This window comes from Thamnophis sirtalis, unplaced genomic scaffold, assembly GCF_051295495.1.
Source record: "Thamnophis sirtalis isolate CommonGarterSnake01/CBP01778 unplaced genomic scaffold, rThaSir2_p1.2 scaffold_10, whole genome shotgun sequence".
NCBI lineage: Eukaryota > Metazoa > Chordata > Lepidosauria > Squamata > Natricidae > Thamnophis > Thamnophis sirtalis.
Window position 1 is genome coordinate 1,297,465 of NW_028261390.1, and position 25,999 is coordinate 1,323,463.

General features: G+C 48.0%; 1 protein-coding gene across 1 annotated transcript in view; it reads left to right on the plus strand.

Annotated features, from left to right (window-relative positions):
* The first annotated feature begins 2,626 nt into the window (after positions 1 to 2,626).
* The window catches only part of HSPA12B (heat shock protein family A (Hsp70) member 12B), a 30,465-nt gene continuing 7,092 nt past the window's right edge, over positions 2,627 to 25,999 (plus strand). The window contains exons 1-10 of the mRNA XM_087723895.1: positions 2,627 to 2,697; positions 12,256 to 12,317; positions 15,449 to 15,543; positions 15,797 to 15,921; positions 18,032 to 18,218; positions 18,817 to 18,921; positions 20,380 to 20,496; positions 23,253 to 23,424; positions 24,323 to 24,409; positions 25,646 to 25,750. Coding sequence (XP_087580021.1) covers positions 12,275 to 12,317; positions 15,449 to 15,543; positions 15,797 to 15,921; positions 18,032 to 18,218; positions 18,817 to 18,921; positions 20,380 to 20,496; positions 23,253 to 23,424; positions 24,323 to 24,409; positions 25,646 to 25,750 — 1,036 coding nt within the window. The 5' untranslated portion in view covers positions 2,627 to 2,697; positions 12,256 to 12,274. The remainder of the gene's footprint in view (positions 2,698 to 12,255; positions 12,318 to 15,448; positions 15,544 to 15,796; positions 15,922 to 18,031; positions 18,219 to 18,816; positions 18,922 to 20,379; positions 20,497 to 23,252; positions 23,425 to 24,322; positions 24,410 to 25,645; positions 25,751 to 25,999) is intronic.

Genomic DNA, 25,999 nt, shown 5'->3' on the forward strand with positions numbered 1-25,999 from the left:
TTGAAGCATATGATCACCTTTTCTGTCCAGGGCTCAAGCCATGTGGCCCCGTCCAACAATAAACCATCTTTCCAAGCAGCCTCCATGTCTCCAGTGTCTTTTTCCCCACTCCAAGTGGGGAAACATCACAAAATCTGAGCCTCCATTCTAGGTTGCTTCTAGAACCAAGAAACAGGCATTAAAAGCCCCCATCCCACCCCCACCCCAATCAGGCCTGGGCCGAACTCCTGGGGACATTTATGAGCCAGAGGAAGTGGGGGTGGGGGTGAAGGGGACCACACCTCTCACCCGGCGGCGACATTAACAATGGCCGGGCCCACTTCAGGTTATTTATTCTAGCTGGGCTAAAAACACCCAGACTATTGTGAGGCAGGAAGCCAGGCGGCCCCTCCCCAGCCAGCAGGGCGGATCCAGCCATCCAGCCGGGGATTTCACAAAGTCAGTCGTGGGGCAGAAGCCAAGATCAACGCAACCCGGGGCTGACCCAGGTTCGGGGGGGGCAGATGGAGACTGTGATGCCCAGGGCAACAAGAATGGGACGACTCACCACGGGACAAGAGAAGAGAAGAGAATAGGATGAATGAAGAATAGAATGGAATAGAATGGAATAGAATAAGAGGAATGGAATGGAATAGAAGAGAACAGAACAGAATAGAAGAGAACAGAACAGAATAGAATAAGAGGAATGGAATGGAATAGAATAGAATAGAACAGAACAGAACAGAATAGAATAAGAGGAATGGAATGGAATGGAAAAGAATAGAATAAGAGGAATGGAATGGAATGGAAAAGAATAGAATAAGAGGAATGGAATGGAATAGAATAGAACAGAACAGAATAGAATAAGAGGAATGGAATGGAATGGAATAGAACAGAATAGAACAGAACAGAATAGAATAAGAGGAATGGAATGGAATAGAACAGAATAGAATAGAATAAGAGGAATGGAATGGAATGGAATAGAACAGAACAGAATAGAACAGAACAGAACAGAACAGAACACAATAGAATAAGAGGAATGGAACGGAACAGAACAGAACAGAACAGAATAGAATAAGAGGAATGGAATGGAATAGAACAGAACAGAACAGAACACAATAGAATAGAGGAGGAATGGAATGGAATGGAATAGAATAGAATAGAATAGAATAGAATAGAATAGAATAGAATAGAATTATCCCACCGCTACCAGTTTGCCGGAACTGGATCAAACTGGCTGAATTGCCCCATCGCCTTCAGGGCCAGAAGGGTGGGGTGGCCCATAAACAGGGTTGAAATGGCCTCTCTTGGTGGCTATGGAGATTTCCCCACCGTCCAGGTCATCCCAAAGGTGCTTTTCCCCCCAAAATCAACTGGACGTCCTTGGTGTTGTTTTTTTCCTTGAAAGCGTTTCTCTTCTCCTCCCAGAAGCTTCTTCCGTTCTTCTTCAATTCAGGTCTTCAGAACGGAAGAAGCTTCTCGGAGGAGAAGAGGAATCTATACTGTTAGATAAACAACGGCAGGAGATGTATATAAAATGTTTTATAAGTGGCATTGGCCCCCTGCTAGGCTAGCCAAAAGGTTTAAAAATAGGCCTCGCAAATGTTGGAAATGTACTCAGAAGACGGGCGCATTTCATCACACGCGATGGACTTTATGGATAAAAATAAATTGGTTAGAAAAGATGCTAGGGAAACCTGCAGATTTTAAACCTGAACTGTTTTTATTAGGTATTAAGAATGTAATTAGTATTATTAGGGAAAAGTAAAGGCTCATATGTGCTAATCGTTCCCGACTCTAGGGGGCGGTGCTCATCTCCGTTTCAAAGCCGGAGAGCCAGCGCAAAGACATCTCCGTGCTCATGTGGCCGGCATGACTCAACGCCGAAGGTGCATGGAATGCACTAGAAACAGAAAAGTGTTGTTTAAGCAAATTAAATATCCAGTCAACACAGTGTTTATTAAGCACTAAGAAATGCAATTAATTAAAAACAATTATTTTTTTTAAAAAAAGGAACTGAAGTGAAGACTCCTCCTTGGAGGAGAAGTGAAACATTTTCAAGGGGGAAAAAAGTCCCAGTTGCCGTTTGGAAAAACCTGGAATTGAGGAGAAACTTCCTAACAGTGAGGACAATTCACCCGTGGAACAGCTTGCCACCAGAAGCTGTGGTTGCTCCACCACTGGAGGTTTTTGAGAAGAAACTGGGCAGCCACTTGCCTGAAATGGTAACGAGCAGGGGGTTGGACTAGAAGACCTCCGAAGTCCCTTCTGGCGCTCCTCTGTTTGTTTTAGCACAGCCTCCTTTGGGTGCCTCCCCCCCCCCACTGCACATCCATGTTGCCGCCTGCATCCCGCACATTCCTGCGAAGGAATCTGGAGTGGGGGCGTTGGCGGACCTCCCTGCATTTGGAGGATGGGGAGGGGAGGGAGGTGGGAGGCGGGGAGGGGGAGGCATCATCATTGCCAGTTTCTTCTGGAGTTTCGGTTGCAGCCCCCCCCCCCCAGGAGGAGTGGATGGTAGGACAGCCCTCCTCCCCCTCTGCACATCTGCAGCTGGGTTGGGACTTGAAAGTCGGCCAAAAACTGGGCCGGGCTGGGATCAAGGCTGGGAGGAGAGAGACAAGCTGGAGGAAGAGAGAGAGAGAGAGAGAAAGGAGGGGTGGGGGAAAACAGGAGGTTGTTGAGTAGCTACAGAGAAGAAGACCCTCCGTGGACAAGGTAAGGGGTGTAGCTTGGCCAAGGAATGAGGAGGGGGCTTCTTCTGTCAGGGGTCTGCTCTCTTGCCCCAGCTGGTCTGGACTTGGGGAGAACTTTCTTGATCAGGAAAGGCTGCTCTTCTGGAGGTCCCCCAGGGGTCCGTTGGTCGAGAAAGGGGGAAGACAGGAAGGAAGGAAGGATGGGGAGGGGGCTCGAGAGGGTGGTGTGGCTAGCTGGCCCCTCTCCTCTCTTGTCCTTCTGCACCCAGGGTGGCCGGCTGGCCTCCAGAGATGAGGTGCTTCTCCTATAGCTTAGAGCGCTTGGTTGACGCTCTCCTACTGGAGACCCCCGGAGGGCTTGGACACTTTACCTCTTTGGTCTTGGAGGGGGGGAAGCGGGGGGCTGCCTTGTAAGGATCCGTAAATACATCCAGGAGAGTTCCCGGACTCAGCCGAGGGGAGAGAAGGCAACAGGAAACACAACATCTGGAGAAGTTCAGGTGGACTTCCAAACCAGATGCAGAACATTCCAGGTATCGGGGATGGAGAAAGTGGGAGAGGGTTTCTGGGCTCTTCCCTTCAACAGCTAGCGGGAACGTGGCCCCAAGTTCGCCTCTCTTCCTGCCCCACCTAGGCTGCCCTCCAACGACTGCAATTCAGGAAAGGAAAAAGGGGCCCCCCATAATGGAAATGGGGGGGGGGAGTGGAATTGCGGGTTTGCAAAGAGACGGCTGCTCCTTTTTGGGGAAGGGTCCCCACTTTGGGCCTCCTGACTAATCTCGGTCCTGGAGGAAATGTCTCCAGCTGAATCTCTGCCAGCCTCCAGCCGTTTCAAATGCAGGAAGGAGGCAGAATCCTGTAGTAAGTCTGGTTCTTTTAGGAGCGCTCAACCAGTTGGAAAGCAGACTGGGAGGCCTCGACTTCCGCCATCCTCACTGGGGAAAGATGGGGTCAGCTGGGAGCACAGGGGGGGGGGTTTCTAGGCTGTGACTGAGCTCTGTCTCCATTCCAGGAGGGACTCAAGGTAGGTGCAGGAAGAGGGTTAAAAATCTGCTTTATTATAGTTTTATTAAACATTTTTTTACCTTTAAAAATCAGAGGGGGAAAAACACACAAGAAGAAAAAACCATCTAAAATAGGCAGGCAGCCTTCGGGATCAGCCGAGATTGTTATGCTTGTCTTGTTTTTTTCTTTCTGTGGGTCTGTCTTTATCTGTTTTTTAAAGGTAAAAGTGTTTAATAAAAACTATTTAAAAAATAAAAATAATCTGCTTTATTGAATGACATGGAGTTCTCCTGCGGAAATCTTGGCGCAAGAGAAACGGCTGGGGAAAAAACGGCCCTTTGCCAAACTGGTTTTTTCCCCCTCCCCTTAGTTAGTTTCTGGGCGAGTGTTTCTTTTGAGGGGGGGGCTTCTGCCGTTTCAATGCCTGCTCCGTTTAGCAGGGAAGCCTCTTGGGTCAGCAGGCAAGAAACGCAGCGGCAGCCGATGGTGCAGGAGTCGGCTTTGCAAGGCATCTCGAGGATCAGGGATGCCATCGGCTGCTCTGCGGGTTGACCGAGAGTCAGAGGAACAAGCCCTGGGCTGCTCTGATGCTCAGGGGGGCTCCGGGGGCCAAGGAGTAGCTACGTCTCCGTGCAAGAACCACCCTCTCTTTCTTTCTTTCCTTCTATCTCTCTCTCTTTACTTTCTTTCTTTCCCTCTCCCTCCCTCCTTCCCTCTATCTTTCTTTCTTTCTTCCTTCCTTTTTCTCTTTCTTTCTCTCTCTCTGCTCTTTCATTCATTCCTTTAATTTCTGTCTCTCTTTCTCCTTTTTTCTTTCTTTCTTTTTTTCTTTCTTTCTTCCTTTCCTCTCCCTCTCTCCTTCCCTCTTTCTTTTTTTACTTTCTCTCTCTCCCCTTTTTCTTTTCTTCCTTCCTCTCTCTTTCTCTCTGCTCTTTCATTCTTTCCTTTAATTTCTGTCTCTCTTTCCCCTTTTTTCTTTCTTTCTTTTTTTCTTTCTTTCTTCTTTTCCTCTCCCTCTCTCCTTCCCGCTTTCTTTCTTTACTTTCTCTCTCTCTCTCTTTCTCCCCTTTTTCTTTTCTTCCTTCCTTTCTCTCTCTCTGCTCTTTCATTCTTTCCTTTAATTTCTGTCTCTCTTTTCCCTTTTTTCTTTCTTTCTTTTCTTTTTTTCTTTCTTTACTTTCTCTCTCTCCCTCTTTCCCCCCTTTTTTCTTTTCTTCATTCTTTCCTTTTTCTCTTTCTTTTTCTCTCGTTCTGTTCTTTCATTCTTTCCTTTAATTTCTGCTTCTCTTTTCTCTTTCTTTCTTTCTTTCTTTTTCTTTCTTTCTCTTTCTCCCCTCTTTATTTCTTTCCTTCTTTCATCTTTCCCCCTCTCTCCCTTCCCTCTTTCTTTATCTCTCTCTTTCCCTCTTTCTTTCTTTCCATCCATCCATCCATCCATCCATCCATCCATCCATCCATCCATCCATCTATCTATCTATCTATCTATCTATCTATCTATCTATCTATCTATCTATCTCTATGCCGTGGTGGCTCAGTGGTTAGAACTGCAGGTTAACTCTGCCCGCTGCCAGGAGTTCAATCCCTTGTGTGGGGCTTCTCCTGCAAGGCAGCTTGAGTGAGAATGAAAACTTTGTTTTGCTTGTCAAAGAAATTGACGCAGGGATGGAGCCGCCTGCTCCTTGTTGCAAAACCTTATCAGCTGCCCAGCCACAGTTTCCCAGAGCTGTTGCAAGATGCTGGGGGGGGGGGGGAGAGGAGGAGGGGGGAGGAAGAGGAGCGTGGGGGCACCGTGGGGTTTAAACCCATCCAACTTTCCTTCTTCTGCAGCAGCTCTTTGATCTAGCAGGTAAGAAACACAAAAGGGGTTTGCATTTGTGCCCCTTGACAACACGAAGCCTCCAATGCTTTGGTCAGCATTGACAACACGAAGCTTTGGTCAGTAGAAGGTTGGGGGAAGCAGCTGCAAGGACAGAGGGGGGGGGGAGAAGAAAGCTGGCCAGAGAAACACACTGGGGCTTCCACACTTACATGGGTGTGGCAGGCTCCATCTGCCCTCCCTTTGCTGCAAACTGCAAACTGCAAGGCTGGTGTGTGTGTGTGTACGTTTGTGTGTGTGTGAAGTTATGCCCCTATCTCGAATGGTATGATTGTTGCGCTTTTAAATTATGTATTGTTTTGTGTTGTTGTCAAATTGTCTGTATCCCCCCCTTCCCTTGTTTGAGTTGTGAGCCGCCCTGAGTCCCCCTCGGGGGAAAAGGGCGGCATACAAATGAAATAAAACATAAACAAAACATGACCTTGACTTACGATTTCCATTGAGCCCTAAATTTCTATTGCTAAGTGAGACCGTCATTAAGTGAGTTTTGTTCCTTTTTGCGACCTCCCTTGATGGGACTGGAGGCTAAAACATACGAGGAACGGTTGCAGGAACTGGGAATGTCTAGTTTAATGAAAAGAAGGACCAGGGGAGACAGGATAGCAGTCTTCCAATGTCTCAGGGGCTGCCACAAAGAAGAGGGAGTCAAGCTATTCTCCAGGGCACCTGAGGGCAGAACAAGAAGCAATGGGTGGAAACTAATCAAGGAGAGAAGCAACCTAGAACTGAGGAGAGATTTCCTGACAGTGAGAACAATTAATCAGAGGAACAGAAGTTGCCTCCAGAAGTTGTGAATGCCCCAACACTGGAAGTCTTTTAAGAAGATGTTGGATAGCCATTTGTCTGGAACTAGGGTTTCCTGCCTAGGCAGGGGGTTGGGCTAGAAGACCTCCAAGGTCCCTTCCAACTCTGCTATTGTATTGTAAGTTGTGAAGTGGGTCCCTGCAGTTGTTCAATTAGTCACACGGTTGCTAAGGGAGCCTGGCTGACTTCCCTCGCCAAAAGGTTGCAAAAGGGGATCGCGTGAGCCCGGGATACTGAGACCGTCGTAAATATGAGTCAGGTGCCAATGAACACATGATTACGGGGCTGGTGTGACGGTCGTAAGTGTGAAAAAAATGGTTATAGGTCACTTTTTCAGTGTGGCTGTAACTTTGAAAGGTTACTCAATGAATGCCCCACCTGTGAATCGCCAGATTAGTGTGCAATCCCTTGTTTGTGTTCTCCAGGGAAGACGGAGGCTTCTCTCAGTCTTTTGAAGTGTGCAAATGAGGCAATTGAGGTTAGTGTAATTTGCACATAGATAAGATAACACCCGGTGGTGAGTTACTTAGGAAAATCCAGTTAGCTGACTGAAGGAGGAATTGCAGGAGGAGAAGCATGAAGGCGGCGATGGGAGAAACTCCAGACTTAAAACAGTTCACTTAATGACCATTCTAGGTTAGAACGGCACTGAAAAAATGGACTTATGACTGCTTATCACACTTAACGACCGTTGCAACATCTCTAGGGTCGCGGAAACTGACTCACGTTTATGACGGTTGCTGTGTCCCCGTTGTCTCGCTTTTGTGACCTTCTGACCAGCAAACTCAATGAAGAAGCCAGATTCATTTAACAACGGTGCTCCTTCTCTTCCCCAGCATCCAGCCAGAACTGAAGAAGCTTCTTGGATGAGAAGCGAAACGTCTTCAGAGAAAAACCAGAAAGTCCAGGTGCCTCTTGAAATAAAAAAGCACCTTGAATGATGGAGAATCTCCATAGACCAGTGTTTCTCAACCTTGGCAACTTGAAGATGTCCGGACTTCAACTCCCAGAATTCCCCAGCCAGCATTCGCTGGCTGGGGAATTCTGGGAGTTGAAGTCCGGACATCTTCAAGTTGCCAAGGTTGAGAAACACTGCCATAGACATCAAACCTAAACAAGTGATTTGCTTAACGGTGGCAAGCAAGGTTGTAAAATGGGGTGAAACGCACTTAACAACCGTCTCGCTTAGCAACAGGAGGTTTGGGCTCGATTGTGGTCGTACGTTGAGGATTCCTTAGCAGCTGTAATAATTCTTGATCATCAGGGTGTTTCAAAGTCACTTTGCAGAACCTCTGGGCCGTGGGAGATGGGATTGAAAATAGATAAAAGGGAGACACAAACTTTGATTCAACACAGCTGATTTCAGACACAAAGCTTTGCCAGCTGATAAGGGATTCGAAGATACTGCATATAGCTTTTAGAATAGAATAGAATAAAGAATCAGGAATAGAATAGAATAAAGAATCTGGAATAGAATAGAATAGAATTAAGAATTAAGAATACAATAGAATAGAGAATCAGGAATAGAATAGAATAAAGAATAAAATAAAGAATCAGGAATAGAACAGAATAAAGAATCAGGAATAGAATAGAATAAAGAATTAAGAATACAATAGAATAGAGAATCAGGAATAGAATAGAATAAAGAATAAAATAAAGAATCAAGAATAGAATAGAATAAAGAATCAGGAATAGAATAGAATTAAGAATAGAATAGAGAATCAGGAATAGAATAGACTAGAATAAAGAATAAAATAAAGAATCGAATAGAATAAAGAATCAGGAATAGAATAGAATAGAATAGAATAAAGAATAAAATAAAGAATCAGGAATAGAATAGAATAAGGAATCAGGAATAGAATAGAATTAAGAATTAAGAATAGAATAGAGAATCAGGAATAGAATAGAATAGAATAAAGAATAAAATGAAGAATCAGGAATAGAATAAAATAAAGAATCAGGAATAGAATAGAATAGAATAAAGGATTAAGAATAGAATAGAATAGAATAGAATAGAGAATCAGGAATAGAATAGAATAAAGAATAGAATAAACAATCAGGGATAGAATAGAATAAGGAATCAGGAATAGAATAGAATTAAGAATTTAGAATAGAATAGAATAGAGAATCAGGAATAGAATAGAATAAAGAATAAAATAAAGAATCAGGAATAGAATAGAATAAAGAATTAAGAATAGAATAGAGAATCAGGAATAGAATAGAATTAAGAATAGAATAAAGAATCAGGAACAGAATAGAATAGAATAGGATAAAGAATTAAGAATAGAATAGAGAATCAGGAATAGAATAGAATAGAATAAAGAATAGAATAAACAATCAGGAATAGAATAAGGAATCAGGAATAGAATAGAATTAAGAATTTAGAATAGAATTAAGAATTTAGAATAGAATAGAATAGAATAGAATAGAACAGAAAACAGATTAATTTATTTTCACAAAGAAAAGGGAATCAACTTATTCTCCAAAGCATCTGAAGGCAGGAGTAGAAACAATAGATGAAAACTGATCAAGGAGAGAAGCAACCCAGGAGAAACTTTCTATTAACCAGTGGAACAGCTTGCCACCAGAACTTGTGGATGCTCCATCGCTGAAGGTTTTCAAGAAGAGATAGGGTAGAATAACCCAATTGGGAAGGGACCTTGGAGATCTTCTAGTCCAACCCCTTACTCTAGCAGGAATCTCCATCCCATTTTGCAGAAAGCCTGGTCCAATTTCTTCTTAACCCCTTCCAGTCTCTTCTCAGTCATTTGTCCCCAGGGGTCAAAGTTCTCCTGCTCGAGGAACGGGTTGGACTAGAAGACCTCCCGGGGTCCCTTCCCACGCTGTTGTTCTGCCCTGTCCTTCTTTCGTCACTTCCTGCCATTTTGGCTGTCCCGGTGTCTCCTCCCATTTCCCGTCCGACCCCACCCTGCCCCGCCCGGCCCTTCCTGCCTCTTTATTCGGAGGGTGGCTTAATTATGGAAACTGTGCGCCGGAAAAAATCTGGATTTCAAAGAGGGTTTTTCCTCTCTGGATTTCCCGAATTAGAAGCCGCCCTGACTTCAAAGCAGGTGTGACTTGGTTTCCCCAGCCGTGCAAGGCAACTGTTGCTTCTTGGCACATTCACCACACCATTGGAGCCTCTGTGAAGTTTTAGGCAGCTCTCTGGGTCCCTGATTAAAGCTGCTCTTAATTAAGGAGTCTTATGCTTTTTTTTTTTTCCTTTGGCCCAATGACGGGGAAGTGAGAAAGATCAGTGGATGATAAGGACAGGAGCTTCCTTTGGCTTCTCCTGCATGAAAAGAAGAGGGGACAGAACTAGAATAGAATTGGAATAGAGTAGAATAGAAATAGAATGGAAAAGAGAAAAGAATTGGAAGAGAAGAAAAGAGAAGAAATTAGAGTAGAATTAGAAGAGAATAGAAAAGAATTAGAAGAGAATTGGAATAGAAGAGAAGAAAATTAGAAGAGAATAGAAGAAAATAGAAGAGAAGAGAATTAGAAGAGAAGAGAAAAAAGAGAAGAGAAGGGAGAATAGAATTGGAATAGAATTGGAATAGAATAGAATAGAATGTAAAAGAGAAAAGAATTGAAAGAGAAGAGAAGAGAAGAAAATTAGAAGAGAAAAGAAGAAAATAGAAGAGAAGAGAAGAGAAGAGAACGTAGAAGAGAAGAGAATTAGAAGAGAAGAGAAAAAAGAGAAGAGAAGGGAGAATAGAATTAGAATAGAATTGGAATAGAATAGAATAAAAGAAAATAGAATAGAATTAGAAGAGAAGAGAATTAGAATAGAATTGGAATAGAAGAGAAGAAAATTAGAAGAGAAAAGAAGAAAATAGAAGAGAAGAAAAGAGTATAGCATGTAGAAGAGAAGAGAATTAGAAGAGAAGAGAAAAAAGAGAAGAGAAGGGAGAATAGAATTAGAATAGAATTGGAATAGAATAGAATAGAATAGAATGTAAAATAGAAAAGAATTGGAAGAGAAGAGAAGAAAATTAGAAGAGAAAAGAAGAAAATAGAAGAGGAGAAGAAAATAGAATAGAATTAGAATAGAATTGGAATAGAAGAGAAGAGAAGAAAATTAGAAGAGGAAAGAAGAAAATAGAAGAGAAGAAAAGAGAATAGAATGTAGAAGAGAAGAGAATTAGAAGAGAAGAGAAAAAAGAGGAGAATAGAATTAGAATATAATTGGAATAGAATAGAATAAAAGAAAATAGAACAGAACAGAATAGAATAGAATGTAGAAGAGAAAAGAAGATTGCAAAAGGGGATTGTGTGACCCCGGGACACTGCGACCGTCATAAGTACGAGCCAAACACCTGGATTTTGATCACGTGTGCCTAGGGATGCTACAAGGGTCATTAAATGTGACAATTGGTCATGTCACTTTTTTTCAATGCCAGTGTAACTTCAAATGGTCACTAAATTCACTGTTGTAAGTCGGGGACTGCCTTTAATTTGGAGCAGAGCCATTCAGAAATGAAAACAGCATTTCCCCCCCCTAAAAGCCCTTTGAAACCCCTGCTTGCCCAAAATACAAATAACCAACAAATATTCTATCCCCCCCTCCCTCCCCTCCCTTGTTCCATGCACGGAAAATGATAGACGAGGGAGGTAACCAATAGATACAAATCAAAATATTTGTGCAATTATTATCTCCAGAATTGTGTTTCTGGTTGAAAATAGCTGTCCTGGGGCTTCCCATCGGAGAAGCAGCTAAAAACATATTTCAAAGCGCGCCGGGGGTGGCGGGGGGGGGGGGGAGGAATTAAAATGACAACTGCAGGGATTAAAATAGCAGGAATGCAGCTGATCTCGAGATCAGGTGGCAGCGGAAATATAGAGAGTTGCATTGAAATAACTTGCTTCCTTTCGCACGTGGTGCAAATACGTTAATCCATACAGTGTTTCTCAACCTTGGCAACTTGAAGATGTCCGGACTTCAACTCCCAGGTTAACAACGCTTAGTGTCTAGTCCAGTGTTTCTCAACCTTGGCAACTTGAAGATGTCTGGACTTCAACTCCCAGATTAACAACGCTTAGCGTCTAGTCCAGTGTTTCTCAACCTTGGCAACTTGAAGATGTCTGGACTTCAACTCCCAGGTTAACAACGCTTAGCGTCTAGTCCAGTGTTTCTCAACCTTGGCAACTTGAAGATGTCTGGACTTCAACTCCCAGGTTAACAACGCTTAGCGTCTAGTCCAGTGTTTCTCAACCTTGGCAACTTGAAGATGTCTGGACTTCAACTCCCAGGTTAACAACGCTTAGCGTCTAGTCCAGTGTTTCTCAACCTTGGCAACTTGAAGATGTCCGGACTTCAACTTCCAGAATTCCCCAGCCAGCATTCGCTGGCTGGGGAATTCTGGGAGTTGAAGTCCAGACATCTTCAAGTTGCCAAGGTTGAGAAACACTGATTTAGGATATTTTCCCTTTAAAAGCAAAACTCCCTGGGTGTTTAAATCATTTTTTTCCCCTCAAAAGATTCCTGCACTTCAACTCCCAGAATTCCCCAGGCTGGTTTATTACGGGGATCATTGCGGGGATCATGTGATCTCTCTTTTTGGGGGGGTCCTTCTAAAAAGCAAAGTCAAGGGAAAGGTGGAATCACTTAACAACCATGTAATGTAGCGATTCACTTAACAACCGTGGCAAGGAAGGTTGTAAAATGGAGCAGAACTCACTTAACAAAACTTCCTGATGGGGAGGACAATTAACCTGCCACCAGAAGTTGTGGGAGCTTCATCACCAAAGGCTTTCAAGAAGTGACTGGACAGCCAGTTGTCTGAAATGGGTCTGGGGTCTCCTGCCTGGGCGGGGGGGCGGGGGTTGGACTAGAAGACCTCCAGGGTCCCGTCCAGCTCTGTTCTGATCGCCAGGTCCTCTCTTGTTTTTCAGGCCCGTGAGGGATGTGAAGATGTCAACGCTTGTGGTTCCCACGATCCACACGCTGAAAATCGGTAAGGAAAAATGCAACGTCCCAGCTTTGATCCTGGATGGGCCACGGTGACGAGGGTCTCTCAGAGAATAAGGGACTCGGGGTTGGGGGCTTCCTGGGAAGGGATTTGGGATGATGCTCCGGCCACCGAGATTGTCGCAGGGCAGGGCAGAAGAGTCCAACTTCTGCAGCGATGGATCTCCAGCTGTGCTCCAAAAAAGGCCTGCTTGTTCCAGATGATGGCCAACACCCTAGAAAGAATGAAGATCAGAGGGCTTCATCCATCCATCCATCCATCCATCCATCCATCCATCTATCTATCATCTCATTCATCCATCTCTCTCTCTCTCCATCCATCGCTTCATCTAGTCACCACACATCATCTCTCTCCTTCTCTCCCTCCTTCCTTCCCTTCTTCCATCATCTCTCCATCCATTATCCATCCATCCATCCATCCATCCTTCCATACATCTATATCCATCCATCCATCCATCCATCTATCTATCATCTCATTCATCCATCTCTCTCTCTCTCCATCCATCCCTTCATCTAGCCACCACGCATAATCTCTCTCCTTCTCTCCCTCCCTCCTTCCTCTCTTCCATCATCCCCCCATCCCCCCATCCATTATCCATCCATCCTTCCATCCTTCCATCCTTCCATCCTTCCATCCTTCCATCCTTCCATCCTTCCATCCTTCCATCATCTATATCCATTCATCCATCCATCCATCTATCATCTCATTCATCCATCTCTCTCTCTCTCCATCCATCCCTTCATCTAGCCACCACGCATCATCTCTCTCCTTCTCTCCCTCCCTCCTTCCCTTCTTCCATCATCCCTCCATGCATTATCCATCCATCCATCCATCCATCCATCATCTATATCCATTCATCCATCCATCTATCTATCATCTCATTCATCCACATCTCTCTCTCTCTCCATCCATCCCTTCATCTAGCCACCATCCATCATCTCTCTCCTTCTCCCCCTCCCTCCTTCCCTTCTTCCACTATTCATCCCTCCATCCATTATCCATTCATCTACTACTCCTTCATCCTTCCATCCTTCCAGTCTCGTAAGGGAGACATCAACCAGAACAGAGCTTGAAGGGACCTTGGAGGTCTTCTAGTCCGACCTCCTCATCCAGGAGGAACCCTCTTCTATTTCAGTCAAGCGGCCGACCAGTCTTTTCTTGAAAACCTTGGAGGCAGGGAGTTCCACTGGTTAATTGTCATCCGTGTCAGGAAATCCCTCCTCAATTCCAAGTTGCTTCTCTCCTTGATTAGTTTCCATCCATTGCTTCTTCTGCCTTCAGGTGCCTTGGAGAATAGCTTGACCCCCTTCCTCTTCTTTGGGGCAGCCCCCCAAATACTGGAAGATGGCTATCATGTCACTCTTAGTCCTGATACATACAGAATAACAGAGCTGGAAGGGACCTTGGAGGTCTTCTAGTCCTACACCCTGGTCAAGCAGGAGATCCGATATACCAGTGGTCTCCAAGCTTGGCAACTTTAAGACCTGTGGACTTCAACTCCCAGAGTTCCTCAGCCAGCAAAGCTGGCTGAGGAACTCTGGGAGTTGAAGTCCACAGGTCTTAAAGTTGCCAAAGTTGGAGACCACTGCTATATACCATTTCAGAGAAAGTGGGAGAGGGCTATCCTGCGTATGAGCCCCCCCACCTCAGTGCTGGTTCTCTTCCCAGGGCCTCCAGGCGTCCCATGGTCGGCTGATAACCTGAGAAAGGGCCTCACCACCCCTGCTGAACCACGTCTGGGGCCCATCAGCCAGGAAACGCCTCTGCTGCTGGGGGGGGGGAGATTGGGCCTTCGGAAGGAGGGGAGCAATTAGTCCTTAATGGGAACCATCTGTGCAGCAAGCAGAGCCTCCGAGGTGCCTCCCTCGGCCATTCCCCACCCCCACCCCACTGCGTGGGCGAGATCAGCCTTCCTGTCTTTAATGTGCCCCCCACCCTTCACCCCCCGCGCGGCAATAAATCCTGCTGGCTCTTGTTTGGATTGTCAGTCACTCCGAGGTCCCTGCAAGTTTTCAAAGTTGGACGGGCGCATTGACTCTGATCCGAGGGGAGCCGCGTGAGGCTGCGATGGGGGGGGGGGGGGAGACCTAGAAGGAGCCAATTTTATTCCAAGTAATCTCTCCAATCTCTCTCTCTCTCTCTCTCTCTCTCTCTCTCTCTCTCTCTCTCTCTCTCTCTCTCTCTCTCTCTCTCTTCTATACCAGAGATTAATTCCTTGTATGCTAATCACACTTGGCCAAAGCTGTCCTGTCCTGTCTGTTCCATTCTGTTCTGTTCCATTCTGTTCTGTCCTGTCCCATTTGGTCCCATTCCATTCCAGTTCTGTCCTGTTCTGTTCCATTCGGTTCCATTTCTATTCGATTCGATTATTATTTTTTAGTTTCTACATTCCACTCTTTGAGGCTCTAGGGCAGGGGCCTCAAACTCAAGGCCCAGGGGCCAATGTTCCCTCTAATGTTTTCTCCGTGTGCGCGGAAAAGTATAGCGTTTGAGCGGCACATTTTCATGCCTGAGCACCTGGGATTTTTTTTCACAGATGTCAGCGACCAGCCCAGCTGCGCCGCGTAGCTGAAACTGGTAGTCTGGGCCAGCTCTGGTCCCATCGTCACCGCCAAATAACATAGTCCATAAACATACAAACAGTCCGGTACACAAAGTTTGCTAGCAGTTGCAAAACTTACAATAGCTCACGCTGATCACTATACGGCACTTCTAACAGCCAGCTTCCAAACACTCAGATCAGATCAGCATCTAACAGTGATTCTGGCTCCCTCTTATGGCCGATTGAGGAAACAGCAACCAATCACATTTTACAGCGTGATTTAAAGAAACAGGGACAGCTTTGTTACATGATTTATATATTGCCAACCCAACCATTAGATTATATTCCTCACAGAATTCATCCACTCATCCAACCATTTTGCCAGCTGCCCCAGAACTACATGCTTTGGAGGTTCTGTTGGACCTTCCTTCCAATCGGCCTCCAGCCTCCCATGTTGTTTCCAGTGGTTTTTCCCCCAGCTTGGAACAGAACCAGATGGATTTTTCGTCCTCCCAACAGCCCTACGCGAAGGGCTGTTTTTTAAGCCTCCGTCTTCCCTTCTCTTCTTCGCCAGGGACAAATGGGGAGCGGTCCCGGACCCCATCTCCGCCAAGTTCTCCTGGGCTCCACAGCTGCAGCATCGCACCCCTCACCCCATCTCAGTCACCGGTAAGCAGAAGCCACCACCCCCACCACCCCATTTGATCAACACCCACGCCCCAAAACAGGAGATAGGTGGGCTTGTCAAGTGGTGCTGAAGCCCTGGGCCTGTGCTGGCTGGGGAATTCTGGGAGTTGGAGTCCACAAATCTTAAAGGGGCCGAGGTTCGTGTCCCGGAGCCCAGATTGGAGCATGTGGGGCAGGCCCAAGGGCCTCCCCGTCCTTGCGGGCCCTCCGGCATCCCGGCGTGTGTCTTTTGCAGAGGAGTGACATCGGGAGGCGAGAGGCGGCTCCTTTCGGGGTGGTGGTGGCCATTGACTTTGGGACGACGTCCAGCGGCTACGCCTTCAGCTTCGTCAGCGACCCCGAGACCCTCCACATGATGAGGTAACCTCTGGGGCTGAAGGCCGGCTCTAAATCTCTCTCTCTCTCTCTTTCTATCTGTCTGTTTCTCTCTGTTTCTCTTTTACTCTTTTGCACTCTTTTCTTTTTCCTCTTTCTCTCTCTCTGTTTTTCTCTCTCTCTTCCTTTCTCTTTCTCTCTGTCTCTTCTTTTCTCTCTCTTTTTCTCTTTTCCTTTCTCTCTCTCTTTCCTGCTTTCTCTGTATCTTTCTCACTCTCATTCTTTTTCTAGTCTTACTCTCTTTCTCTCTCTTTCTCTCTCTTTCTCTCTCTTTCTCTCTCTCTTTCTTTCTCTCTCTTTCTCTCTTCCACTCTCTCTCTCTCTTTCTGTTTCTTTCTCTCTTTCGTCTCTGTTTCTCTATTTCTTTCTTTATTTTTTCTTTTATCTCTTTCTCTCTTCCTCTTTCACTCTCTATTCTCTTTTTCCCTCTTTCTCTCTTTCTATTTCTTTCTCTCTCTCTCTTCCTTTATCTTTATTTCTCTTTCTCATTCTCTCTATTTTCTCTTTTGTCTCTCTCTTTGCCTTTCTCTGTATCTCTTTCTTGCTGTCATTCTCTTTTTATTGTCTCTCTTTCTCTCTGTTTCTCTATTTCTCTCTTTTCTCTTTTTCTCTTTTTTCTTCTCTTTGCCTCTTTCATTCTGTATCTCTTTCTCTCTCTCTCTCTATCCCTCTTTCTCATTCTCTTTCTCTCTGCTTCTGTTTCTCTCTTTCTCTCCCTCTCTCCCTCCCCACTCTCTCTCTCTCTCTCTCGCACAGACACAAACACGGACAGATACCCAAACCAGAGAGACATTTATTCTTCAGATCTCCTCGGCAATCCTTGGCACAGGTCTCCGGGTATTCCATGCATGAATGGACAGAGAATATTTGTTTTCCACGAGCCTCTCTTCAGGCGGAAGCCCTGTGCCAAGGAAGGGAACTCACCTGCCCAGGTGTTTGCAAGAGACGGCACCCAGCAGTCAGCAGTCCCAATCTCTCTGCCTACTTGGAATTTGTGGGGGAACGGGCTTTAGATTATTTCTGGAGGGCAACAGAATTTTGTCTGGAATCCTTAAGGAGCCAAAAGTGAATTAAGTCCAAACTCCCGCTGAATTCCCTGGACCTTCATCTAATTCCTAGCAGGTGCTGTCTGAGCCTCCAGCAGATTCCTCTGCAAATAATTTATTTAGCAATAAGTCAGCTAAATTGGGTCTTCATATTTGAACCTGGCCTTTCCTGGCTGACAAGTTGGGAATTAAAGGAAGGAAGGAAAGAAGGGAGGGAGGGAGGGAGGGAAGAAGTGGCAAGAGAGAGATAGGAAGGAAAGAAGGAAAAAAGAGGAGAGGAAGGAAGGGAAAGGAGAAAAAAGGAGAGAAGGGGGAAGGGTGAGATGGAGAGAGGGAGAAAGGGAGGGAGGGAAGAAGTGGCAAGAGAAAGGAAGGAAAGAAGGAAAAAATAAGGGGAGGAAGGAAGGGAAAGGAGAAAAAAGGAGAGAAGGAGGATAAGATGGAGGAAGGGAGGGAGGGAAGTGGCAAGAGAGAAAGGAAGGAAAGAAGGACAAAATAAGGGGAGGAAGGAAGGAAAAGGAAAAAAGGAGAGGAGGAGGAAGGATGAGATGGAGGAAGGGAGGGAGGGAAGAAGTGGCAAGAGAGAAAGGAAGAAAAGAAGGAAAAAATAAGGAGAGGAAGGAAGGAAAAGGAGAAAAAAGGAGAGGAGGAGGAAGGATGAGATGGAGGATGGGAGGGAGGGAAGAAGTGGCAAGAGAGAAAGGAAGGAAAGAAGGAAAAAAGAGGGGAGGAAGGAAGGAAAAGGAGAAAAAGGGAGAGAAGGAAGGATGAGATGGAGGAAGGGAGGGAGGGAAGTGGCAAGAGAGAAAGGAAGAAAAGAAGGAAAAAAGAGGGGAGGAAGGTAGGAAGGAAAAAGAGAAAAAAAGGAGAGACAGATGAGAGGAAGGGAGGGAGCGAAGAAGGGGCAAGGGAGAGGAAGGAAGGAAGAAAAGAAGGAGGAAAGAAAAAGAGAAAAAGGAGAGAAGGATGAAAGAGGGAGGGATGGGGGGACATGGCCTTCCTGTCAGGGGGGTGGGAGAATTAATTCCACTTTGGGTTTTCCCTGGCAGGAAGTGGGAAGGGGGAGACCCCGGAGTGGCCCACCAGAAGACCCCCACCAGCCTTCTCCTGACGCCGGAAGGCGCCTTCCACAGCTTCGGCTACACGGCGCGGGATTATTACCACGACCTGGACCCCGAGGAGGCCCGCGAGTGGCTCTACTTTGAGAAGTTCAAGATGAAGATCCACAGCTCCAGCGTGAGTCCATTCCCAGGAAAAAACCTCAGGGCCAAAACAGAGGAAGTCGAGAGAGAAAAGAAGGACCAGGGGAGACACGAGAGCAACTTCCGATATCTCAGGGGCTGCCCCAAAGAAGAGGAGGGGGGCGGGAGGGGGGGTCAAACTATTCTCCAAGGCACCAGAAGGCAGGACATGAAAGAATGGAGGGCAATTAAACAAGGAGAGAAGCAACCTCGAGCGAAAAGGGGAATTTCCTGAGAGTGAGGACAAGGAGAATAGAATGAGCTGGAAGGGACTACGGAGGACCTCTACTCCAGCTCAAGTAGGAGAAGTTATACAAATAACCAAGGGGGAAGCCAGGTTCACTTAACAACCGGATTGCTAAATTAAACAACTTCAGTGATTCGGTTAACAACGGCGGCCAGGGAGGTCGTAAAAAAAATGGGATGAAACGTATTTCACAACTGTCTCGCTTAGCAACAGAGGTTTCGGGCTGAAGTGTGGTCGTAAGTCGAGGACTGCGTGGAAATGGTCCCCCCTGTCTCGTTTCTGTGGCTCCCGGAGAGAGATGGGGGGGGGTGTGTGAGGCGTCCTTTGACGGTGGTCTTTTTCCCAGGACCTGAGCCTGAAGACGGAACTGGCGGCCGTCAACGGGAAGAAGGTTCAGGCGCTGGAGGTCTTCGCTCACGCCCTCCGCTTCTTCAGGCAACAGGCCGTGCGGGTGAGAGGAGGAGGAGGGGCAGAGCTCCCCGTGCCCCCAGGGAGGGGGCGGGTGGGAGAGATTGTCTACCTGAGAGGGAGGGAGGGAGGGAGGGAGGAAAAGAAAGGAATGAGAAGGTGAAAGAGAGAGAGGAGGAGGAGGAAGGAAAGCAGGAGGATGGAGGGACGGAGGGAGGAAGGAAGGAAGAAATCAAAGGGGAAGGAAGGAAGGAAAGGAAGGAAGGAAGAAGGAGGGAGGGAGGAAGGAAGGAAAGGGAAAGAAAAGGGAAAGAGAAAAAGAAAGGAAGAATGAGACAGGTGAAAGAGAGAGGGGAGGAGGAAGGAAAGCAGGAGGATGGAGGGAGGAAGGAAGAAATCAAAGGGAAAGGAAGGAAGGAAGGAAGGAAGGAAGGGAAGGAAGGAAGGAGGGAGGGAGGAAGGAAAGGGAAAGAGAAAAAGAAAGGAAGAATGAGACAGGTGAAAGAGAGAGAGGAGGAGGAGGAAGGAAAGCAGGAGGATGGAGGGACGGAGGGAGGAAGGAAGGAAGAAATCAAAGGGGAAGGAAGGAAGGAAAGGAAGGAAGAAGGAGGGAGGGAGGAAGGAAGGAAAGGGAAAGAAAAGGGAAAGAGAAAAAGAAAGGAAGAATGAGACAGGTGAAAGAGAGAGGGGAGGAGGAAGGAAAGCAGGAGGATGGAGGGAGGAAGGAAGAAATCAAAGGGAAAGGAAGGAAAGAAGGAAGGAAGGAAGGGAAGGAAGGAAGGAGGGAGGGAGGAAGGAAAGGGAAAGAGAAAAAGAAAGGAAGAATGAGACAGGTGAAAGAGAGAGAGGAGGAGGAGGAAGGAAAGCAGGAGGATGGAGGGACGGAGGGAGGAAGGAAGGAAGAAATCAAAGGGGAAGGAAGGAAGGAAGGAAAGGAAGGAAGAAGGAGGGAGGGAGGAAGGAAAGGGAAAGAGAAAAAGAAAGGAAGAATGAGACAGGTGGAAGAGAGAGAGGAGGAGGAAGGAAAGCAGGAGGATGGAGGGATGGAGGGAGGAAGGAAGGAAGAAATCGAAGGGGAAGGAAAGAAGGAAAGGAGGAGGGAGGGAGGAAGGAAAGAGAAAGAGAAAAAGAAAGGAAGAATGAGACAGATGAAAGCAAGAGAGGAGGAGGGAGGAAAGCAGGAAAACGGAGGGAGGAATCAAATGGGAAGGGAGGAGGGAGGAAGGGTGGAGGGAGAAAGGAAGGAAAAGGAAAAGGAAAGAGAAAAAGAAAGGAAGAAGGAGTGATGAATGAGTGGGGGGGGAGGGAGGAATGCAGGGGGGGGAGGAGGGAAGGGGGAGGGAAGGACCCTCCCAGTAGTTTCTTCATTGTCAATCAGGGGCTGCTTTAAGACTTGTCGACTTCAACTCCCAGAATCCCCAGCCAGCGTATCTGAGGGGATGGGTTTCCTTCTGCCCTGTTCTGCAGCCGGGACCCCCTGTGACGGCCCCCTCTTTTGCAGGAGCTGAAAGACCAGTGCCCGGCCTTCCCTGTGGCCGATGCCATCCGGTGGGTCATCACGGTGCCCGCCATTTGGAAACAGCCGGCTAAACAGTTCATGAGGGAAGCTGCCTATTTGGTGAGTGCTGGTTTTCTCTTTCTTTCTTCCTCTTTCTTTCTTTCTTTCTTTCTTTCTTCTTTCTCTCTCTCTCTCTCTCTGTCCATCCCCTCCCCCCCCCTCTCTCTATCTATCTATCTATCTATCTATCTATCTATCTATCTATCTATCTATCTATCTATCTATCTATCTATCTATCTATCTAAAGCAGTGTTTCTCAACCTTGGCAACTTGAAGATGTCCGGACTTCAACTCCCAGAATTCCCCAGCCAGCATTTGCTGGCTGGGGAATTCTGGGAGTTGAAGTCCGGACATCTTCAAGTTGCCAAGGTTGAGAAACACTGATCTAAAGGTTCCCATCACACATCTGTGCTAGTCGTTCCCAACTCTAGTGGGCGCTGCTCATCTCCGTTTCAAAGCCGAAGGGCCAGCGCTGTCCGAAGACGTCTCCGTGGTCATGTGGCTGGCATGACTCAATGCCGAGGGCACACGGAACGATATTACCTTCCCACCAAAGGTGGCTCCTATTTTTCTACTTGCATTTTTTACGTGCTAAAGGAATGGGAGCTTCCTCCATTACGCAGCACTAGGGATTCGAACCACCAAACCGCCGACCTTTCTGATCGACAAACTCAGCATCTTAGCCACTGAGCCACCCTTCTTCGCTCCCTCCCTTCCTCTCATCTGTCTCTCCTTTTTTCTCTTTTTCCTTCCTACCTTCCTCCCCTCTTTTTTCCTTTCCTTCCTTTTTCTCTTGCTACTTCTTCCCTCCCTCCCTTCCTCCCTCTCATCCTTCCTCCTTCTCTCCTTTTTTCTCCTTTAGGTTTAGGTTTAGGTTAGGTTTATTAGCATTTGTAGGCCGCCCTTTTCCCTGGGGGGACTCAGGGCGGCTCACACAAAACCGGGAAGGGGAAATACAAACATTAAGATAACAACATATAATAAAATAATAGACAACATACATTCATCATTCGGGCGGGGTAACTATCCTTATCCCCAGGCCTGACGGGCGAGCCAGTTCTTCAAGGCTATGCGGAAGGCTTGGACGGTGGAGAGGGTACGAATCTCCACGGGGAGCTCGTTCCAAAGGGTCGGGGCTACTGCTGAGAAGGCCCTCCTCCTTGTAATTGCCAGCCGACACTGGCTGGCCGATGGAATGCGGAGGAGGCCTAGTCTATGGGATCTTATAGGTCGCAGGGAAGTAATTGGCAGAAGGCGGTCTCTCAAGTATCCAGATCCACCGCCATGTAGGGCTTTATGGGTGATTAATAGCACCTTGAAGCGCATCCGGAGATCGACAGGTAGCCAGCGCAGCTCGCGGAGGATAGGTGTTATGCGGGTGAATCGAGGAGCACCCGCAATCACTCGCGCGGCTGCATTCTGCACTAGCTGAAGTCGCCGGATGCTCCTCAAGGGCAGCCCCATGTAGAGCACATTGCAGTATTCCAGCCTAGAGGTCACAAGGGCCCGAGTGACTGTTGTGAGAGCCTCCCGATTCAGGTAGGGTCGCAATTGGCGCACCAGGCGAACCTGGGCGAATGCCCCCCTGGTCACAGCCGTTAAGTGGTGGTCGAATGACAGCTGTGGGTCCAGGAGGACTCCCAAGTTGCGAACCCTCTCTGAGGGGTATAAAATTTGACCCCCCAGCCTGAGTGTTGGTATATTAGTCAAATCTTTGGGAGGGAAGCACAACAGCCACTCGGTCTTTTCTGGGTTGAGCACAAGCTTGTTAACCCTCATCCAGTCCATGACAGCCTCAAGGCCCCGGCTCATCACGTCTACCGCTTCATTGATTTGGCACGGGGCGGACAGATACAGTTGAGTATCGTCCGCGTATTGATGGTATCTAATCCCGTGCCTGCGGATGATCTCTCCCAGCGGTTTCATGTAGATGTTGAATAGTAGGGGGATAAGACCGAGCCCTGCGGCACCCCATAGTTTAGGGGCCTAGGGGACGATCTCTGCCCCCCCACTAACACCGACTGCGACCTGTCCGAGAGGTAGGAGGAGAACCACCGTAGCACGGTGCCTCCCACTCCCACCTCCCGCAGTCGTCGCAGAAGGATACCATGGTCGATGGTATCGAAAGCCGCTGAGAGGTCAAGGAGGACCAGGATGGGGAATGTCCTCCATCTCTGGCTCTCCAAAGATCATCAATCAATGCGACCAAAGCGGTTTCTGTGCTGTAACCGGGTCTGAAGCCTGACTGGAAGGGGTCTAGATAGTTTGCTTCCTCCAAGGACCGTTGGAGCTGGAAGGACCGTTGGAGCTGGAAGGCTTTTCCTTCCTTCCTCCCCTTATTTTTTCCTTCCTTCTTCCCTCCCTCGCTCCCTCCATCTCATCCTCCATCTCACCCTCCTCCTCTCCTTTTTTCTCCTTTTCCCTCCTTCCTCCCCTCTTTTTTCCTTCTTACCTTCCTTTCTCTCTTGCCACTTCTTCCCTCCCTCCCTTCCTCCATCTCATCCTTCCTACTTTTTTCTCCTTTTCCTTCCTTCCTCCCCTTATTTTTTCCTTCTTTCCTTCCTTCCTTCCTCCCTCCTCCTCCTTCCCTCCCTCCCTCCTTCTTTCCTTCCCTCCTTCCTTGCTTCCTTCCTCTTTGATGCCTTCCTTCCTCCTTCCCTCTCATTCTCTCTTTCTCCCCCCCTCCCCGCCCCCAATGTAGAGCAGAGGTTGGGGCCTTTCTCCGACCTGGCGCCCTCCAGATGTGCCGTCTTGCCAGGGGGGTCCCTTCTGGCTAATGAATCAACCATCCTTCCTTCCACCATCCTTCCTTCCAGGCGGGCCTGGTGTCTTTGGAGAACCCCGAACAGCTGCTGATTGCTCTGGAGCCCGAAGCGGCTTCCATCTATTGCCGGAAACTTCGCCTCAACCAGCTGATTGACCTCAGCTACAGACCCCAGGCCAACGGACTGGCGCCTGACCTGCCCATCGACTCCAGCTTCAGGCAGGGTAGGTGAGCTCGGGGGCCCTGCCAAGCAGGACGGACAAGGTGGGCAGGGGAACAAGGACGACCAGGGAAGATCTCCATTGCTCCGGGCTTGAAACGAGGGGTCTCTCTGGCCCTCTCCGAACCAGGTCCTCCGCTTGCAGGCGTTTCGTGAGCCAGCCAGCTAACAGCATCAGTGCTAAGAGGGAGTGGGGTTTGCAGAGTTCAGGACAGCAGGAGGGGGAGGCGGAAGTGGGAGGAGGAGGGGAAGGAGGAGGAGAAATAATAATAATAATCCTTGGTGCTCTCTGAGCTTGGTGGTTTTCTTGCAGACATTTAAGTACCGAACTAGGCAGCATCATCAGTGCTAGAAGAGTGTGGAGGCTGAAGGGGCGGGGAGGAGGAGGAGGAGGAGGAGGAGGAGGAGGAGGAGGAGGAGGAGGAGGAGGAGGAGGAGGAGGAGGAGGAGGAGAAATAATAATCCTTGGTGGTCTCTGAGCTTGGTGGTTTTCTTGCAGACATTTAATTACCCAACTAGGCAGCAGCATCAGTGCTGGAAGAGTGTGGAGGCTGAAGGGAGGAGGAGGAGGAGGAGGAGGAGGAGGAGGAGGAGGAGGAGGAGGAGGAGGAGGAGGAGGAGGAGGAGGAGGAGGAGGAGGAGGAATAATAATAATCATCCTTGGTGCTCTTTCAGCTTAGTGGTTTTCTAGCACTTTTAATGACCCAACTAGGTAATATCATCAGTGCTGGAGGAGTGTGTAGTTTGAAGCGGGGGGGGGGAGGAGGATTGTGGGGTCCCCTCTGAGCTTGGCTGTAAGGAAGCCAGGATGACACCCCGAGTGGTTCAGGGTTTCTTTGTGGCTGCTTGCCCATCGCCAGGGATGTGGTGCCACCCTCTGCCCTCTCTCTCTCTTCCCGCAGCTCGAGAACAGCTCCGACGCTCCAGGCACAGCCGGACTTTCCTGATCGAGTCCGGGGTGGGCGAACTCTGGTCGGAAATGCAGACAGGTAGGGGCCTCTGGGGAAGGCTGGCTGGCTGGGAACGCTGGGCACGGGAGTCCCAACCTGCCTGACCGGCCCCGTTGCTTGGAAGGCAGAGGGTGAAGCGTTGGCACAGAGGAGGCTGGGCAGAGAAGGGGGCATCAACAAGGGGCCGGAAGAGGAAGGGAGGAGGAGAGGGGTAATAACAGAGTTAACAGAGTTGGAAGGGACCTCTGGAGGTCATCTAGTCCAACCCCCTGCCCAAGCAGGAGACCCCTAACCCTCTCCCCACCCGCACGAAGGCAGTCCTCGACTTATGACCATATTTGAGCCCAAAATCTCCATTCCGTTCAATTCCATCGCCAAGCAAGAGAATCGCTGAGTGAGCTTTGCCCCCTTTTAACGACCTTTTTTTGCCACCGTTGTTAAGTGAACCACCGCAGTTGTTGGATGAGTCGCACGGTTGCTAAGTGAACCTGGCTTCGGGTGTTCGCGTGACCCGGGGATGCTGCAACCGTCATAAATATGAGTCAGTTGCCCGTTTTGACCCCATGATGATGGGGGATGCTGAAACGGTCGTAAAGTGTGAAAATCAGGCCTACGTGACCGGGCTTTTTTTAAAGTGCTATTGTAATTTTGGACGGTCGCTAAACGAATCCTTGTGATTCAAGGACTCCCTGTATGGACAAGGAGAGGATTCGATCTGGCCGGCTGAATCCAGAACGTCCCAGGCTGGAGAAGTTTCCTCCTGCTCCTCTTCTTCGGGGAGAAGTTGGGTTGAGCCTGGCTTCTCCCCAGGAGCCCTGTGGGGAGATGGGTACAAGGTTCATACGATCGCGCCTTAATCCCATCGCCCTGGTGCTGGAGGGGGGAGATCTTTGTTATGTAGAGTAGACTGACCCAGGCCTTTTAATGGCCCATTGACAAAGGTGGAGGGCTATTAAGAGTCCATCTGTTGTTTCCTGCCTAAAAACACGTTTCTCCATTTCTGCTCCAGGAAAAACACAATATTCTGCCTTTTCAATATTTCCCAAGATATTTCATTTTCCTAAGAGTGGGTGCAAACTTCCTATAGAACAATGACTGGGTGTGACATCATGCCGATATGATGTGTGTGTGTGTGTGTGTGTGTGTGTGTAGCTTCCTCTTCCTGCTCCGTGCACCTATTCCCCAAACATTTGAGGGGAGGGGGGGAAACCTGGGTGATAATCCTGGCACACCTTCAACAAGCCTCGCCTTACCTATGTTTCCTTTGCTGGGCAGGGGACCGCTACATCGTGGCCGATTGTGGGGGGGGAACCGTGGATCTGACCGTCCATCAGATCGAACAGCCCCAGGGCACCTTGAAAGAGCTCTACAAGGCGTCAGGTGAGGCTGGTGGGGAGGGGTTCTCGGGGGGTGCGAGAAGAGAAATCTGGTCCGATTGGAAAAGAGGACTCTTGTTTATGGATGAGCCGAACCAGCAAAGGAAGGTTGTTCTGGCACAACTGACAAATCGGTTGATGGAGCTTTATGGGTTTCTGTGATTCTGAACTGTTCTGGGGATTGGGCAATGGAGGCAGCTTTTGTGTCTTTTTGCCCTTTCAATGGTGGTGACTTCATCCTGTTACGTTCTAA